The 19,379-nt window shown below is 37.7% G+C and overlaps 2 protein-coding genes across 2 annotated transcripts in view; both read left to right on the forward strand.

Annotated features, from left to right (window-relative positions):
* Positions 1-4,935, forward strand: part of znf628 (zinc finger protein 628) — a 29,190-nt gene extending 24,255 nt beyond the window's left edge. The window contains exon 8 of the mRNA XM_061957358.2: positions 3,224-4,935. Within this exon, the coding sequence (XP_061813342.2) occupies positions 3,224-4,729 (1,506 nt within the window). The 3' untranslated portion in view covers positions 4,730-4,935. The remainder of the gene's footprint in view (positions 1-3,223) is intronic.
* Positions 4,936-7,126: 2,191 nt separating this feature from the next.
* On the forward strand, positions 7,127-16,776 carry nat14 (N-acetyltransferase 14 (GCN5-related, putative)). Its single transcript, XM_061945994.2, has 3 exons — positions 7,127-7,223; positions 14,847-14,948; positions 15,015-16,776. Exons 2-3 carry the CDS (start codon positions 14,868-14,870, stop codon positions 15,714-15,716), a joined length of 783 nt encoding a protein of 260 aa, XP_061801978.2. The 5' UTR covers positions 7,127-7,223; positions 14,847-14,867; the 3' UTR covers positions 15,717-16,776.
* Positions 16,777-19,379: the final 2,603 nt, after the last annotated feature.

Here is a 19,379-nt window from a genome sequence, read left to right on the forward strand (position 1 = left end):
CCGACTACATTTTAAAATATTATTTTTCCATGAATTATAAAATGTTATTTTTCCATAAATTTTACAATATTATTTTTCCATACATTTCTAAATATTATTTTTCCATACATTTAAAAAATATTATTTTTTTAATACATTTTGAAATATAATTTTTCCATACATTTTGCAATATTAGTTTTTCATAAATTTCTAATTATTTTTCCATAAATTTAAAATATATCATTTTTAAATACATTTTGAAATATTATTTTCCCATACATTTTAAAATATTATTTTTACATAAATTTTACAGTATTATTTTTCCATACATTTTACAATATTATTTTCCCATAAATTTCTAAATATTTTTTTTCCATAAATTTAAAAATATTATTTTTTAAATACATTTTGAAATATAATTTTTCCATAAATTTTACAATATTATTTTTCTATACATTTCTAAATATAATGTTTCCATAAATGTTACAATATAATTTTTCCATACATTTTACAATATAATTTTTCCATAAATTTTGCAATATAGTTTTTCCATAAATTTTACAATATTATTTGTCCATAAATTTGAAAATATTATTTTTTAAATACATTTTGAAATATTATGTTTCCATAAATTTCGAAATATTATTTTCCATAAATTTAAAAAATATTATTTTTAAATACATTTTGAAATATTATTTTTCCAGACATTTTACAATATTGTTTTTCCATACATTTTTAAATATTATTTTTCCATAAATTAAAAAAATATTATTTTTTAAATACATTTTGAAATATTATTTTCCATACATTTTAAAATAGTATTTTCCCATACATTTCTAAATATTTTTCCATAAATTTCAAAATATTATTTTTCCATAAATTAAAAAATATATATTTTTGAAATACATTTTGAAATGGTATTTTTCCATACATTTTGAAATGGTATTTTTCCATCCATACATTTTAAAATATTATTTCTCCATACATTTTAGAATGTATGGAGAGTTATTCTGTTCATAACTTTTATGGACAGAATTTCTAGGCGCAGTCAAGGCGTTGAGGGGATCTGGTTTGGTGGCTGCAGGATTAGGCCTCTGCTTTTTGCAGATGATGTGGTCCTGATGGCTTTATCTGGCCAGCATCTTCAGCTCTCACTGGATCGGTTCGCAGCTGAGTGTGAAGCAACTGGGATGAGAATCAGCACCTCCAAGTCCGAGTCCATGGTTCTCGCCCGGAAAAGGGTGGAGTGCCATCTCCGGGTTGGGGAGGAGATCTTGCCCCAAGTGGAGGAGTTCAAGTACCTCGGAGTCTTGTTCACGAGTGGGGGAAGAGTGGATCGTGAGATCGACAGGCGGATCGGTGCACCGTCTTCAGTAATGCGGACGCTGTATCGATCCGTTGTGGTGAATAAGGAGCTGAGCCAGAAGGCAAAGCTCTCAATTTACCGGTTGATCTACGTTCCCATCCTCACCTATGGTCATGAGCTTTGGGTTATGACCAAAAGGACAAGATCACGGGTACAAGCGGCCGAAATGAGTTTCCTCCGCCGGGTGGCGGGGCTCTCCCTTAGAGATAGGGTGAGAAGCTCTGCCATCCGGGAGGAGCTCAAAGTAAAGCCGCTGCTCCTCCACATCGAGAGGAGCCAGATGAGGTGGTTCGGGCATCTGGTCAGGATGCCACCCGAACGCCTCCCTAGGGAGGTGTTTAGGGCATGTCCGACCGGTAGGAGGCCGCGGGGAAGACCCAGGACACGTTGGGAAGACTACGTCTCCCGGCTGGCCTGGGAACGCCTCGGGGTCCCACAGGAAGAGCTGGACGAAGTGGCTGGGGAAAGGGAAGTCTGGGCTTCCCTGCTTAGGCTGCTGCCCCCGCGACCCGACCTCGGATAAGCGGAAGAAGATGGATGGATGGATGGATTTTAGAATATTATTTTTGCATAAATGTTTCAATATTATTTTTCCATACATTTCTAATTATTTTTCCATAAATTTAAAATATATTATTTTTTAAATACATTTTGTAATTTTACATTATTATTTTTCCATAAATTTTACAATATTATTTTTCCATACATTTTACAATATTATTTTTCCATAAATGTCTAAATATTATTATTGTATAAATTGTTCAATATTATTTTCCCATATATTAACCGCAAATATATACGTTGTGAACTTACTTATTTGCCTAGAAATAATTGTTTCCAAATGGTGTCTGTAACCCGGCAGTAAAACGGCCGATCAAGTAAAACAGAAGCCATTGTCATGGACCCACTAGCTGTGCAAGATCGCTCTCCAATCAGCGAAATGGACTCAATAACTCCACGGAGACGTTTTGGTGAATTTACCAAACTGAAACGACACAAAAAGAATGCCATTGTAAGTTAATACGACTTAACAGACACTCGTAAACGTGTTAGCATATCACCTCATGCTAACTACGCTAGCTTGCTTACACTACGATAGCACGTATAAATATGCATGAAAACACGCCTACAGACATCATAGATGGGACGGTTTAGTGAGTAAGAATTTAATTTCATTTCATTTCATTTCATTTTTATTTATCTCCTTCATTGATGTGCATCTTTGATGGACAATTATACCACAATTATTCAGTTATGCATTTACACACCAATGCCTGAGAAGGAGCAGGATGAAGAAAAAATCTTATATTTTCCTGCCCCCTTCAACATAATACGTAGTCTTAATGATTTATAAACCAACAATTACATCCAAATATAACGAAAACAACAACAAAAAAACACACACAAAAAAACACAAGTGCAAAACTTCATGAAGTACAAACCGAACAAAAAAACAAAAGAAGTAATATGCACCTTACGGGATGATACAAAACAAATACAAAACCAGGCAAAAAATAAGTAAAATAATAAATATAAAGCAAAATGTAAACACTTATGGCTGTCCATATGAGCTTATTGTTCTGTCTTTATATATTTTTTTCAATTGGAATATGTTTTTACAATTGTTTTAGTTACATTGTAAAACTTGCAAACGTTACCTTGGAGTGATGAATGAAGAATTCATACTAGTAGAAACGCTATGGACGGCTAGAAGACAGTACGGCACTTTTACTTCCGGTTTAAGGCACGAAACAAGGAAATACTGCACTTTTCAGCATGGTATAGACATGCTGAAAAGTGCACGGACTACTCTAAGTTACAATAAATACAAACAAGGTGCTTGCCGACTGACTGACTGTGACGTCTTGTGGTTCCCAGCACGAGCGCACACACTCTGGCGAGCGGCCCTTCCAGTGCTCGCACTGCAGCAAGAGCTTCACGCACTCGTCCAACCTGCAGCTGCACCTGCGCACGCACTCGCCGCAGAAGGACTTCAAGTGTCCGCACTGCGACAAGGCCTTCGTCATGCACTCCTACCTGCAGCGGCACATCCGGACGCACGCCGCACCGACCCGACGCGACGGCGTGGCGGTCAGCGCCAGCGTGGGCGGCGTCACGACCGCCACCACGCTCCTCAACCCCATCACCCTGGAGAGCACGGGGAGCAGCGGGAGTCTGATCGTGTCCCAGCCGGCGCTCAACATCCCTCCGAACACCTCCCAGAACTACTTCATGATCCAGACCTCCAGCGGTCTGCAGCTCATCCCGCTATCGGCGCCGCCGCCGCCCCCACCGCCTCCGACTCTGCCGCAGAACTTCCTGCTGCTGCAGTGTCCGTCCGCCGGCGGCTCTCAGTCCAGTCTGATACTGATCCCAACTTCCGGGAACGCTCCGGCAACGCCGGAGCCGGCGGGCGTGCCGGTGCTGCAGGCGCTCAACAACCAGCACTACGTGATCGCCAGCGATAACAAGAGTCCCGTTGCCGTGCCGACGCACAGCATCCCAGCCAACTCGCTACTCCGCCGGCCCATATTGGGGAAGCGCAAGCACATAGCGAGAGGGCGGCGCGGGCGCAAGCCGAAGTCGGCGCTTCAGAAAAGCGCGGTGGAGAGCGTGCCTCCAGCGGCTCCGCTCCCGCGCCGCCCCGAAAACACGGCGCAGGCGGTGCCGGCGAGGACCGAGAAGCAGTTCGTGTTGTGCTTTGAAAAGGAAGGAGGCGCCAAAGAGGGGGCAGACGTCGGCGAGGGAGGCCAGTCGTATGTGCTGCGCTTCCAGGAAGACCACGCCTCCTCGGAGGCGGCGGCGGAGGACGGGAAGCTGGTGCTGCAGTTTGAGGCGGACGCCCAGGAATGTGCGGCGGACAAGGCCTCGGGAGGCAAAGAAGGCGTGATGTCGCTCCTGCAAGAGTGGGGCGGAGACAAGCCGGCCGAGGGCCACGCGGGCGAGGCGGAGGGCAGTCAAGGCGGCGGGTCCTTCGTCTTGCATTTCCACGCCGAGGACCAGGAGAGCGACCGCTCGCCGGGGACCTTCCGCTCGGACGGCAGCGCGGAGAGCCAGGGCGTGATGTTCCAGGTGGGCGACGAGAGCAAGGATGCCGAGGACGGCCTGCGGATGATCGCCCTGATAGAGCGCGAGGGCGACGCCGAGGACGAGGACGCGGCGGGCGGCGACGGCGGCGCCAGGAGCATCTTCCAGCTGGAAGGCGGCGAAGAAATAGTCATCATCGAAGTGAGCACAAGCGGCTTGATGGAGAGAGCCGTCGACGCCTCACAGAGCGAGCTCCCAAACCAAGTTAAGGAGAAGTCTGCGAAGGAAAAGGACGACTCGGAGGAGCGCACAGGAAGTGAAGCTTTACCTCAAACATGCACTTCTCTGACCAACTGAAATATCCTCACTATTGTGGGCTGTGAGTGTTAGCACTTTACTTTCACTTTCACATTCTGATGCACGCATGCAGTCGGAACTCAACTCTTGGAATGCCTCGGTGCCACATTTTAGAATGTTATACATTCAAGGAGGCGGGGCTTGAACGTTTTCAATAGGCGCTGATATTAGCTGACATGACATGAATAAATATGCTTTTGTCAATACGTCAATGGTCAGATGTGTTCATATTTCTTCATATTAGCATAATAAATCTCATTGATTCCTGTTTTTGTTATTTTGTTTTCGCTGCCGGATCCCTCTGCGCATGCGCCAAAAAGCAGCGGCTGTTACCTCCTTGACGGCAGTTTTAACAAAATATATTTTTTACACAACAGTTTGCCAATAAACTGAAGTATTAAAAAAAAAATTAGAATAACATTTATCCATCCACATCGTTCATTATTGACATTTTTAAGCTGCCCTTCATAATCTTTACTTGGCACCCACAATGCATTGCGAAACACGAGTCCATTCATTGTCGTAACTAAAAAAACTTGCTTTTCACGCACGTAATTAAAAGTACTAATTAAAGTATTTTTCAAAAATAATTTGTAATATTATGGTGTTTTTCAAAAAAAAAAAATTCGTTCGAGTCAGATCATGTGTTCATATTTATTCATATTAGCATAATTTCAATGAGACGCTGGATCCCTTTGCGCATGCGCCAAAAAGCAGCAGGTGTTACCCCCTGACGGCAGTTTTAACAAACTATATTTTGCCAACAAACTGACATATTTAAAAAAAAATAGAATAACATTTATCCATCCACATCGTTCATTATTGACATTTTTAAGCTGCCCTTCATAATCTTTACTTGGCACCCACAATGCATTGCGAAACACGAGTCCATTGTCGAAACTAAATAAACTTGCTTTTCAAGCACGAAATTAAAAGTATTCAATTTTTTACAAATGATTTGTATCATTATGGTATTTTTTTGAAAAATAAATCGGACTCAATGGTCAGATGTATTCATATTTGTTCATATTAGCATAATAAATCGCAATGATTTTATGGTCTGTTATTTTGTTGTCACTGCTGGATCCATGTGCGCATGCGCAAGGAAGCAGTGGCTGCGACGTCACAGTTTTAACAAAAAATATATTTTTTTACTCAACAGTTCGCCAATAAACTTAAGTATATAAAAAAAATACAATAGCATTTTTCCATCCGCATCGTTCATTATTACATTTTTTAAACTGCCCTTTAAAATCTTTAATTGGCACCCACAATGCATTGCGAAACACGAGTCCATTGTAGGAAACTAAATAAACTTGCTTTTCACGCACGTAATTAAAAGTACTCCATTTTTTTTAATTATTTGTTTCATTATGGTATTTTTATTTTTTAAAAATCGGACACAATGGTCAGATGTGTTCATATTTGTTCATATTAGCATAATAAATCTCAATGATTTTATGGTCTGTTATTCTGTTGTCACTGATGGATCCATGTGCGCATGCGTAAAAAAGCAGTGGTTCTGACGTCACAGTTTTAACAAAAAATATTTTTTTTTACACAACAGTTCGCCAATAAACTGAAGTATATAAAAAAATACAACAATATTCATCCATCCGCATCGTTCATTATTACATTTGTTAAGCTGCCCTTTATAATCTTTAATTGGAACCCACAATGCATTGCGAAACACGAGTCCATTGTCGTAACTAAATAAACTTGCTTTTCACGCACGTAATTAAAAGCACTCCATTTTTTTTTAATTATTTGTTTCATTATGGTATTCTTATTTAAAAAAAATCGGACTCAATGGTCAGATGTGTTCATATTTGTTCATATTAGCATAATAAATCTCAATGATTTTATGGTCTGTTATTCTGTTGTCACTGATGGATCCATGTGCGCATGCGTAAAAAAGCAGTGGTTCTGACGTCACAGTTTTAACAAAAAATATTTTTTTTTACTCAACAGTTCGCCAATAAACTGAAGTATATAAAAAATACAACAATATTCATCCATCCGCATCGTTCATTATTACATTTTTAAGATGCCCTTTATAATCTTTAATTGGCACCCACAATGCATTGCGAAACACGAGTCCATTGACGTAACTACATAAACTTGCTTTTCACACACGTAATTAAAATTACTAAAAAATTTTTTACAAATGACTTCAATCATTATGGTATTTTTCTAAAAAAAAAAAAAAAATCGGACTCAAGAGACGTAAAAGAAAGTGTTATGTTTGCGCATGCGTACAGATCAGGTATCCCAGCAAATTGGACAGCGAGAGCTATTCCCGTACCGAGTTGTGCGTAAATTACGTACCAAACCCGCCGTAGGCCGCCATGTGCTCGGAGTAAACTGCGTAGTTCGTACCAAGAATAGCTCGTTTACGACCGAACAACTGCGGCCGTTTAATCGAACGTGCCGAGCCAAAAAGCGAACATTTGAACATTTTGTCGACATATTTGACGGTGTCACGGAGAAGCGGGTAAGCATGTTTCCTCTGGGTAATGACGGACATGTGAGCGCCGTTTCTGGCGTTAGATTTGGACGTTATTGCTTGTTGTTCACCAAGATCTCCAGCTCTGATTGATGTGTGACAGCAATTAATATTTTTAGCTCATTAATTCGTCTTATTATTAATAATTATAATGATCTAAACTATCTCGCATTCAATCGTGTCCTTTAGTGCTCTTTTTTTCTCCCATTATAGTTCGGTATGATACCTTCCACATTTGAAGCGATACAGTACCGATTACCGGTACCTGGGAATCGATACCTGCACTCGACGGTCCCAAGTTTCGCTACTTTTGTGTGTGTTGATAAAAAGTTAAATATTATATACATTTAAATATTGAAAATCTGTTATAAAATATTAAAGTACTTAGTTTTTACATTCATTATAAAAAATGTTATTTTATTGTGAAAGCTGTATCATTTATTGGTGATCTATATTGCCCAAAAAATAAGATATCGGTCATTATTAAAAAAAAGTGTTAAATGTTTATTAATAAAATAAAATGTTTTAATGTAACATTTATTGTGAGCTGATCCTAAGTAGGTGTTATTTATATATGTTAAATTTCCTGAAGGAATCAATAAAGTTCTATCTATCTATCTATCTTATATAGCAGACTTTGCATGTAGTTGCAATTCCAATGCATTAGATGGCAGTAGTGTGTAGACTACATAGTCAGGAAGTAGTCTTTGTCATTAAGTTCAAATGTGTCTGTCTTGTCTTTTGCGGACTCCCACAAAGTGTTTACACTGTAGGTGTTGTACTTATTACAATAAACAGCAAGTAAACAGTATATGTTAGAAAACAAGTAAACATTGTGTCTAACAACATGTAAACATTGTGTTTATGTTAAACAACAAGTAAACATAGTTTATGTTAGACAACAAGTAAACATTGTGTTCATAGTAAACATTGTGTCTAACAACAAGTAAACATTGTTTTTATGTTAAACAACAAGTAAACATTGTTTATGTTAGACAACAAGTAAACATTGTGTGTATGGTAAACAAGTAAACACTGTCTAACAACAAGTAAACATTGTGTTCATGTTAAACAACAAGTAAACATTGTTTATCTTAGGCCACAAGTAAACATTGTGTCTAACAACAAGTAAACATTGTTTTTATGTTAAACAACAAGTAAACTTGTTGTTCATGGTAAACATTGTGTCTAACAAGTAAACATTGTGTTTATGTTTAACAGCAAGTAAACATCGTTTATGTTGGACAACAAGTAAACATTTTGTTCATGTAAACAAGTAAACATTGTGTCTAACAACAAGTAAACATTGTTTTTATGTTAAACAACAAGTAAACATTGTTTATGTTTTACAACAAGTAAACATTTTGTTCATGGTAAACAAGTAAACATTGTGTCTAACAACAAGTAAACATTGTTTATGTTAGACAACAAGAAAACATGTTGTTCATGTAAACAAGAAAACATTGTGTCTAACAACAAGTAAACATTGTTTATGTTGGACAACAAGTAAACATTTTGTTCATGTAAACAAGTAAACATTGTGTCTAACAACAAGTAAACATTGTTTTTATGTTAAACAACAAGTAAACATTGTTTATGTTTGATAACAAGTAAACATTTTGTTCATGGTAAACAAGTAAACATTGTGTTTGACAACAAGTAAACATTGTTTATGTTGGACAACAAGTAAACATTTTGTTCATGTAAACAAGTAAACATTGTGTCTAACAACAAGTAAACATTGTTTTTATGTTAAACAACAAGTAAACATTGTTTATGTTTTACAACAAGTAAACATTTTGTTCATGGTAAACTAGTAAACATTGTGTTTAACAACAAGTAAACATTGTTTATGTTAGACAACAAGTAAACATTTTGTTCATGTAAACAAGAAAACATTGTGTCTAACAACAAGTAAACATTGTTTTATGTTAAACAACAAGTAAACATTTTGTTCGTGTAAACAAGTAAACATTATGTCTAACAACAAGTAAACATTGTTTTTATGTTAAACAACAAGTAAACATTGTTTTTATGTTAAACAACAAGTAAACTTTGTTTATGTTGGACAACAAGTAAACATTTTGTTCATGTAAACAAGTAAAAATTGTGTCTAACAACAGGTAAACATTGTTTGTGAGACAACAAGTAAACATTTTTTCATGTAAACAAGTAAACATTGTGTCTAACAACAAGTAAACATTGTGTTTATGTTTAACAGCAAGTAAACATTGTTTATGTTGGACAACAAGTAAACATTTTGTTCATGTAAACAAGTAAACATTGTGTCTAACAACAAGTAAACGTTGTTTGTTAGACAACAAGTAAACATTTTTTTCATGTAAACAAGTAAACATTGTGTCTAACAACAAGTAAACATTGTGTTTATGTTTAACAGCAAGTAAACATTGTTTATGTTGGACAACAAGTAAACATTTTGTCCATGTAAACAAGTAAACATTGTGTCTAACAACAAGTAAACATTGTGTTTATGTTAAACAACAAGTAAACATTGTTTATGTTTTACAACAAGTAAACATTTTGTTCATGGTAAACAAGTAAACATTGTGTCTAACAGCAAGTAAACATTGTTTATGTTAGACAACAAGTAAACATTTTGTTCATGTAAACAAGAAAACATTGTGTCTAACAACAAGTAAACAGTGTTTATGTTGGACAACAAGTAAACATTTTGTTCATGTAAACAAGTAAACATTGTGTCTAACAACAAGTAAACATTGTTTTTATGTTAAACAACAAGTAAACATTGTTTATGTTTGACAACAAGTAAACATTTTGTTCATGGTAAACAAGTAAACATTGTGTTTGACAACAAGTAAACATTGTTTATGTTGGACAACAAGTAAACATTTTGTTCATGTAAACAAGTAAACATTGTGTCTAACAACAAGTAAACATTGTGTTTATGTTTAACAGCAAGTAAACATTGTTTATGTTGGGCAACAAGTAAACATTTTGTTCATGTAAACAAGTAAACATTGTGTCTAACAACAAGTAAACATTGTTTGTTAGACAACAAGTAAACATTTTTTTCATGTAAACAAGTAAACATTGTGTCTAACAACAAGTAAACATTGTGTTTATGTTTAACAGCAAGTAAACATTGTTTATGTTGGACAACAAGTAAACATTGTGTCTAACAACAAGTAAACATTGTGTTTATGTTTAACAAGTAAACATTGTTTATGTTAGACAACAAGTAAACATTTTGTCTAACAACAAGTAAACATTGTGTTTATGTTTAACATCAAGTAAACATTGTGTTTATGTTAAACAACAAGTAAACATTGTTTATGTTTGACAACAAGTAAACATTGTGTCTAACAGCAAGTAAACATTGTGTTTATGTTTAACAACAAGTAAACATTGTTCATGTTTGACAACAAGTAAACATTGTGTCTAACAGCAAGTAAACATTGTGTTTATGTTTAACAGCAAGTAAACATTGTTTATGTTGGACAACAAGTAAACATTGTGTCTAACAACAAGTAAACATTGTGTTTATGTTTAACAAGTAAACATTGTTTATGTTAGACAACAAGTAAACATTTTGTCTAACAACAAGTAAACATTGTGTTTATGTTTAACATCAAGTAAACATTGTGTTTATGTTAAACAACAAGTAAACTTTGTTTATGTTTAACAACAAGTAAACATTGTTTATGTTAGACAACAAGTAAACATTTTGTCCCTGGTAAACAAGTAAACATTGTGTCTAACAACAAGTAAACATTGTGTTTATGTTTAACAACTAGTAAACATTGTTTATGTTAGACAACAAGTAAACATTGTGTCTAACAACAAGTAAACATTGTGTTTATGTTTAACAGCAAGTAAACATTGTGTTTATGTTTAACAAGTAAACATTGTGTTTATGTTTGATAACAAGTAAACATTGTGTCTAACAACAAGTAAACATTGTGTTTATGTTTAACAGCAAGTGAATATTGTGTTTATGTTTACCAACAAGTAAACATTGTTTATGTTTGACAACAAGTAAACATTGTGTCTAACAACAAGTAAACATTGTGTTTATGTTTAACAGCAAGTAAACACTGTGTTTATGTTTAACAAGTAAACATTGTGTTTATGTTTGACAACAAGTAAACATTGTGTCTAACAACAAGTAAACATTGTGTTTATGTTTAACAGCAAGTAAACATTGTGTTTATGTTTAACAAGTAAAACATTGTTTATGTTTGACAACAAGTAAACATTGTGTCTAACAACAAGTAAACATTGTGTTTATGTTTAACAACAAGTAAACATTGTTTATGTTAGACAACAAGTAAACATTTTGTCCATGGTAAACAAGTAAACATTGTGTCTAACAACAAGTAATCATTGGGTTTATGTCAAACAACAAGTAAGCATTGTGTTTATGGTCAACAAGTAAACATGTGTATATTAAACAAGTAAACATTGTGTTTATGTCTAACAAGTAAACATTGTGTTTATGTCTAACAAGAAACATTGTGTTTATGTCTAACAAGTAAACATTGTGTTTATGTCTAACAACAAGTAAACATTGGGTTTATGTTAAACAACAAGTAAACATTGTGTGTATGTCTAACAAGTAAACATTGTGTTTATGTCTAACAACAAGTAAACATTGTGTTTATTTCTAACAACAAGTAGACATTGTGTTTATTTCTAACAACAAGTAGACATTGTGTTTATATCTAACAAGTAAACATTGTGTTTATGTCTAACAACAAGTAAACATTGTGTTTATGTCTAACAACATGTAAACATTATGATTAGACTTAGACAAACTTTATTGATCCACAAGGGAAATTGTTCCACACAGTAGCTCAGTTACAAAGGATGGAAAGGGTAAGGATGGAAAGGATAATGCACAAAAAGAGGGTGAAACAAAAGGTATAAAGTAGACTAAAAATGTACCATAGTAGCAATATAACATTTGTAATATTTACATGTCATATATACTGTATATTTTAAGCAGGTGTTATATAGCAGACTTTGCATGCAGTTGCAGTTCCAAGGCATTAGATGGCAGTAGTGTGTAGACTACATAGTCATTAAGTTCAAATGTGTCTGTCTTGTCTTTTGTGGAGTCCCACAAAGTGTTTACACTGTACCGTATTTTCCGCACTATAAGGCGCACCTAAAAACCACAAATTTTCTCAAAAGCTGACAGTGCGCCTTATAACCCGGTGCGCTTTATATATGGATAAATATTAAGATTCATTTTCATAAAGTTTCGGTCTCGCAACTTCGGTAAACAGCCGCCATCTTTTTTCCCGGTAGAACAGGAAGCGCTTCTTCTTCTACGCAAGCAACCGCCAAGGTAAGCACCCGCCCCCATAGAACAGGAAGCGCTTCTTCTTCTACTGTAAGCAACCACCCGCCCGCGTAGAAGAAGAAAAAGCGCGCGGATATTATCATTTCCTTTGTGTGTTTACATCTGTAAAGACCACAAAATGGCTCCTACAAAGCGACAGGGATCCGGTTCATGAAAAGACGCAATCTCTCCATCCGCACACGGATTACTATTTCACAGCAACTGATATTCCTGTGAACCGCACTGTGGATACAACGGGAGCACGTACGGTGAATATTCACACCACAGGGAATGAGAAGTCATCCTTCACTGTGGTTCTAGCTTGCCATGCTAATGGCCAGAAACTTCCACCCATGGTGATATTCAAAAGGAAGACCTTGCCAAAAGAGACCTTTCCAGCCGGCGTCATCATAAAAGCTAACTCGAAGGGATGGATGAAGAAAAGATGAGCGAGTGGTTAAGGTAAGTTTAAGTTTACGCGAAGAGGCCGGGTGGCTTTTTTCACGCAGCTTCGTCCATGTTGATATACGATTCCATGCGCGCCCACATCACGCTGGTTTTAATATATTATTAAAGTTTGACTGACCTATTTGACTGTTTTTTTGACATTCCTTTAGCGCAGTTAGATGCGGCTTACAACACGGGGCGGCTTATAGGTGGACAAAGTTTTGAAATATGCCGTTCATTGAAGGCGCGGCTTATAACCCAGGGCGCCTTATGGTGCGGAAAATACGGTAAGTGTTGTACCTATTACAACAAACGGCAAGTAAACAGTTTATGTTAGACAACAATTAAACTGTTGTTTAATACCCAGCAATGTTTACTTGCCGGGTATTGTGGCCAAAAAGCTCAATTTTTGTTTCATCTGACCACAGAAGGTCTTACCTTTGTCCATGTGATGTCAGATGAAACAAAAGACCCATAATAAATTCATAAAAGAACCAAACTTCCTGAATGTTTTTTTCGTGACCAACAAGTAGCAGAGTTGTAGAAATGATTGTAAACTCAAGACAGCCATGACATGATGTTCTTTACGAGTGTATGTACACTTTTGACCACGACTGTAGACCACTGACCGCAGTATCCAGCAGGGAGACCCCCAGTCGCACAGACTGGGGGTCTCCCTGTCAGACAAGTCATCCGTGATCCAGGAGACAATGGATGAACTGGCAACTCATCTCGGATGGCGATGAGTCCGCCTACGGGAGAGAGTTGGACCGGCAGCCTCAACAACCTGGAGCTGAACGCCCAGAAAACAGTGGAGATGATCTTGGACTTCAGGAAAATCACAGCCCCACCATCCCCCCTCACCCTGATTGACTCTCCCAGCCCAGTCTCCATCGTGGACTCCATCCGTTTCTTGGGCACCGCCATCACCCAGGACCTCAAGTGGGAGCCGACCATCAGCTCCGTCATCAAGAAGGCCCAGCAGAGGATGTAGTTCCCGCGGCAGCTGAAGAAACTGAAGGTGCCGACCGAGATGCTGGTGCAGTTCTACTCAGCCATCATCGAGTCCCTCATCAAGAAGGCCCAGCAGAGGATGTAGTTCCTGCGGAATCTGAGGAAACTGAAGGTGCCGACCGTGATGCTGGTGCAGTTCTACTCAGCCATCATCGAGTCCCTCATCAAGAAGGCCCAGCAGAGCATGTACATCTTGCAGCAGCTGAGGAAACCGAAGGCGCCGACCGAGATGCTGGTGCGGTTCTACTCGGCCATCATCGAGTCCATCCTGACCTCCTCCATCGCCGTGTGGTTCCCCGGCACCACAATCTGGGACAAGCAATGACTGCAGCGCATGGTATGTGCTGCTGAGTCCTCCAGGACCGGTTCTCCTCCAGGACATGGAGGCGTGTGGGTCGGATCACAGATGACTCTTCTCACCCTGGACACAAACTATTCTCTCCGCTCAGGCAGGAGACTACGGTCCATCCAGACCCACACCTCCCGCCACCTAAACAGTTTTTGCCCCTCGGCCATCAGGCACATGATAATAAAAACCTGGACACAAACTATTCTTTCCGCTCAGGCAGAAGACTACGGTCCATCCAGACTCACACCTCCCGCCACCTGAACAGTTTTTTCCCCTCGACCATCAGGCACATGATAATAAAAACCCTGGACACAAACTATTCTCTCCGCTCAGGCAGGAGACTATGGTCCATCCAGACCCAGACCTCCCGCCACCTAAACAGTTTTTTCCCCTCGGCCATCAGGCACATGTTAATAAAAACTCTTCTGATTCTTCCGATTCTGAACCAAACAACAATTGTGTTGATGTTGTCCAGGTGTTGCTGGACAACATCAAGATGGGGAAGCTGGACCCGGAGGAAGTGACGATGAGGAGGATGAAGGAGGACGACATCGAGACGGTGAAAGCTCTCGTCAAGGTGAGTGCGACAAGACGAGGCCGCACGAGTGCCGCCTGCGGGGATGTCACGGTGTGGTTTGTGCAGGAAGGCTGCGAAGGCTCCGAGAACCGCCTCATCCTTCACGTCCTCACCCGGCCGCTCTGCCTCTTCCTCCTGGCCGTGGTCTCCTCCGCCCTGCGCTGCCTGCTCCACTCCTTCATCCTGGCCCTCAGCACGCCCGTGCTGCTGCTCACCATCTACCTGAAGATCACCCTGCCGCGCTCCACGGGGGTCCTGGGCAGCAGCCGCCCCTCCTGGGACTACGTGGGCAGCAGCTTCCGGGGCACGCGCGAGGAGTCGCTGCTCCGTCCTACTGGCGGGGCGAGGCGCAGGGCCGCGCCCGCAGACCGGGACGCGTCGGCGGATAGCGTGGGCCCGGAGAGGCGACGGGCGGCCGGCGAGGTGTGGGTGGCGGAGGCGGACGGCGAGATCCTGGGCTGCCTCTTCAGGGAGAGCGAGAAGCGCCCGGGCGTCAGGAGGTTCTGCCGGCTGGTGACGGGGAGCTGGCACCGGCGGGAGGGTCTGGCTCGCCTCCTGGTCCACAGTCTGGAGCGCAAGGAGAAGGAGGAGGGGGCGCGGCGGTTGTACGCGCACGTTCCTTACCTGTCCCAGGTGGGCCAAGTGGTCTTCAAGAAGCTGGGGTATCAGCCGCTCGGCGAGGGCGAGGCGGAGGAAGAACAGCCGGAGGCTCCAGAAAGAGGATTTCTTCGATACCCCGTCACTAAAGTCTTCTACAAAGACTTGTGATGCAGGACTCGTTTATTGGGAGAGTGGTCGTGCCAGCAACCTGAGGGTTCCTGGTTCGATCCCCACCTTCTACCAACCTAGTCACGTCCCTTGTGTCCTTGAGCAACTTGCTCCTGATGGGTGCTGGTTAGGGCCTTGCATGGCAGCTCCCGCCATCAGTGTGTGAATGTGTGTGTGAATGGGTGAATGTGTGTGTGAATGGGTGAATGAGTGTGTGAATGGGTGAATGTGTGTGTGAATGGGTGAATGAGTGTGTGAATGGGTGAATGAGTGTGTGAATGGGTGAATGAGTGTGTGAATGGGTGAATGAGTGTGTGAATGGGTGAATGTGTGTGTGAATGGGTGAATGTGTGTGTGAATGGGTGAATGGGTGAATGTGGAAATAGTGTCAAAGCGCTTTGAGTACCTTGAAGGTAGAAAAGTATAACCCATTTACCATTGATCATCATTTCATAACGCTGGCGATCTGTGGGCACCGAACCATTCGATGTGATCCGATTCAGAATCGATTCTCGATTCAAACCGATTACAGCAATCTATTATTTGATGTAACTAGACTCCAGCAAATGGATGGATGGATGGATTATGACACTTTTTCATAAGAGGTTAAAAAGCTCCTTCTGCTTGCATGGAGATCTAAAATGTCTTTTAATAATGTATTCTTACATAAAAAAATATTAAAAAATATATATATATATATTTATTCACTTTATTTCGATTAAAAAAAAAAATTATGAGCTGATTAAATTGAATATGAAACGCGATTTGGGTGTGAATCTTTTTTTTGTTTGGCAGCCCTAATATTGATCACCCAGCAGAGTATTTATGTTTACATATTTATTCATGGTTGTCTGTAAATATATTTGATTCTTCATTTTCCCAGGGAGTTCCAAATTAACATTTTTCTAAGTGACACCAAACTTTAAAAAAAATCCTAATCTGATTCACAATAATTGTTGTTGTTTTTACTTTCATGCAACATTTTCACAAAAATGTTGTCATATTTAATATATTAATATTTCGTAATATTTTATTTTTATTTGAGTTATTATATACATTATATTTGTTATATTAATAATGTGTTTTGATTTAATTATTGTTATATTTTATATATTATTATTTCATATTTATCATATTAATATTATATTGTTAATATTTTATAAATGCTATACTGTATTTGTATATTAATATATGTTCCTTTAATTTGTATTATTGTACTATATTTAATATATTGTTATTTTTTATTTGTTATATTAATATTAATATAGTTTTTTATGCATAATTATATAATACCGTATATTCATATTTTAATACTTACTTTCCTTTAACTCTTTTTAAAACAAATAAAAAAGGGAATGTCATATATATATATATATATATATATATATATATGTGTATATATATGACATTCACTTTTATTTATATACACTTTTATTTATATATATATATATATATATATATATATATATATATATACACAAATGTATGATAAAAAAGGAGAACTAAAAGTATTAATTAATAATACATTTGTAATTTTATATATACATATATATATGTATTTATGTATGTGTATGTATACGGTATATATATATATATACTGTATATGTTTGTATATATATATATATACACACACATATATATGTATATACTGTATATGTGTATATATACATATACATATGTGTGTATATACATATATAGATATCATATCAGACATTGATATCGGTCCCATATCCGCAAAAAAGAAGTATGTAATGATAAATGCTTGCATGTAAAATGTGTGATATCATGTGCGATACAAGTAATCGTGCAAAGTGTTTACTTGTATGTGATATCATGTGCGATATAAGCAGTCCTGCAGCGTGTTTACTTGTGTGTGATATCATGTGCGATACAAGCAGCCCTGCAGAATGTTTACTTGTGTGTGATATCATGTGCGATACAAGCAGCCCTGCAGAATGTTTACTTCTGTATGATATCATGTGCGATACAAGTAGTCATGCATAGTGTTTACTTATGTGTGATATCATGTGCGATACAAGCAGTTTTACATTGACTTTTGTGTGATATCATGTGCAATACAAGCAGTCCTGCAGCGTGTTTACTTGTGTGTGGTATCATGTGCGATACAGGCAGTCCTGCAGTGTGTTCACTTTTGTGTGATATCATGTGCAATAGAAGATTGTTTACTTGTGTGTGGTATACACAATTTCTTCTATTTTACTAAAGTCATATACAAAAGGTAAAAATGCTCGGCTGTAGGCTACTAGGAGCTAGCAGCTACACAACAGCTAAGCACACAGTAGCACACAAGCTAGACGTAGGTAATAATCAATGCACAATAAAACGTGACATTTGTCAATATAAACAAGTATCAAATAATCATATTTGTATCATACTTAAACATACAAAGTCTCCAGGGCAGAATAGAAAGTATCCAGTAACAAACGAGTCCGCATCATTCAACTTACTGCATCATGAGCATGACGTCATGAATTATTGTGGCCACTAGGTGTTGCCAAAAACAAGTTGTCAAATGTGTACTGGATTGGTCTGTGGAACCTAAACATCTCTAAAGAAAAGACTGTTTTGTATTTGTGAAACCATGAATATTTGTGTGAAAACATAATGCTCACATATTCATCCTGTTTAGGATGTGAATCACATGACTGCAGGTCCACGTGTTTTAAAACTTTCTTTTTCTTTTAACATTCAGGGTCCGCGGGACAATTTAGTCCAAAGTTTTCTAGTGTTTAATAGTCTGGTGTGATGTGGTCTACGTGCTCATAAAAGCTTCATCATTTGTTTTTTCACAAATAGATTTCAAATGTTTACAAATCAGACATTTTGTTATGTTTTCATGTTTGTTGTTTTTGGACTGCAAGTTACAATTATGACGAATGGCTTTTTGTTATTTATTTGTTGTTAATTTTGTGTCATGAAACATACTGTTGTTGATTATAATTATGACTTGCTGTGTGTGTGTGTGTGTGTGTGTGAGCATACTGTACATATGCACACTGTACATAAAGTGATGTGTTACATTCTATGCTGTGTAGGAAGTTTGTTGTGGTTTTAATGAATGTGCAGAATCAGTTTCATCTTCATCAACCACATCTCACCTGCATCAACCTACTGTACTTTGACACTAATGTACAGTACAGCTTGTATATATATATATATATATACATATATATATATATATATATATATATATATATATATATATATATATATACATATATATATATCACCTGCATCAACCTACTGTACTTTGACAGTAATGTACAGTACAGCTTGTATGTATGTATGTATATATATATATATATATATATATATATATATATATATATATATATATATATATATATATATATGTATATATATATAAGCTGTACTGTATATTACTGTCAAAATACAGTAGGTTGATGCAGGTGAGCTGTGCATGTGTGTATTTATATGTACTGTATATGTACACACATATACAGCATATATTTATATATACACACACACATATATACACACATACTATATATACACACATATATATGTACACACATACATATACACACACACATATATTTACATACATATATTTATATATATATACTCACATATTCACACCTATATACACACACACATATATACATACATATATACAGTATA

Source organism: Nerophis lumbriciformis, linkage group LG04 (genome assembly GCF_033978685.3).
Source record: "Nerophis lumbriciformis linkage group LG04, RoL_Nlum_v2.1, whole genome shotgun sequence".
NCBI lineage: Eukaryota > Metazoa > Chordata > Actinopteri > Syngnathiformes > Syngnathidae > Nerophis > Nerophis lumbriciformis.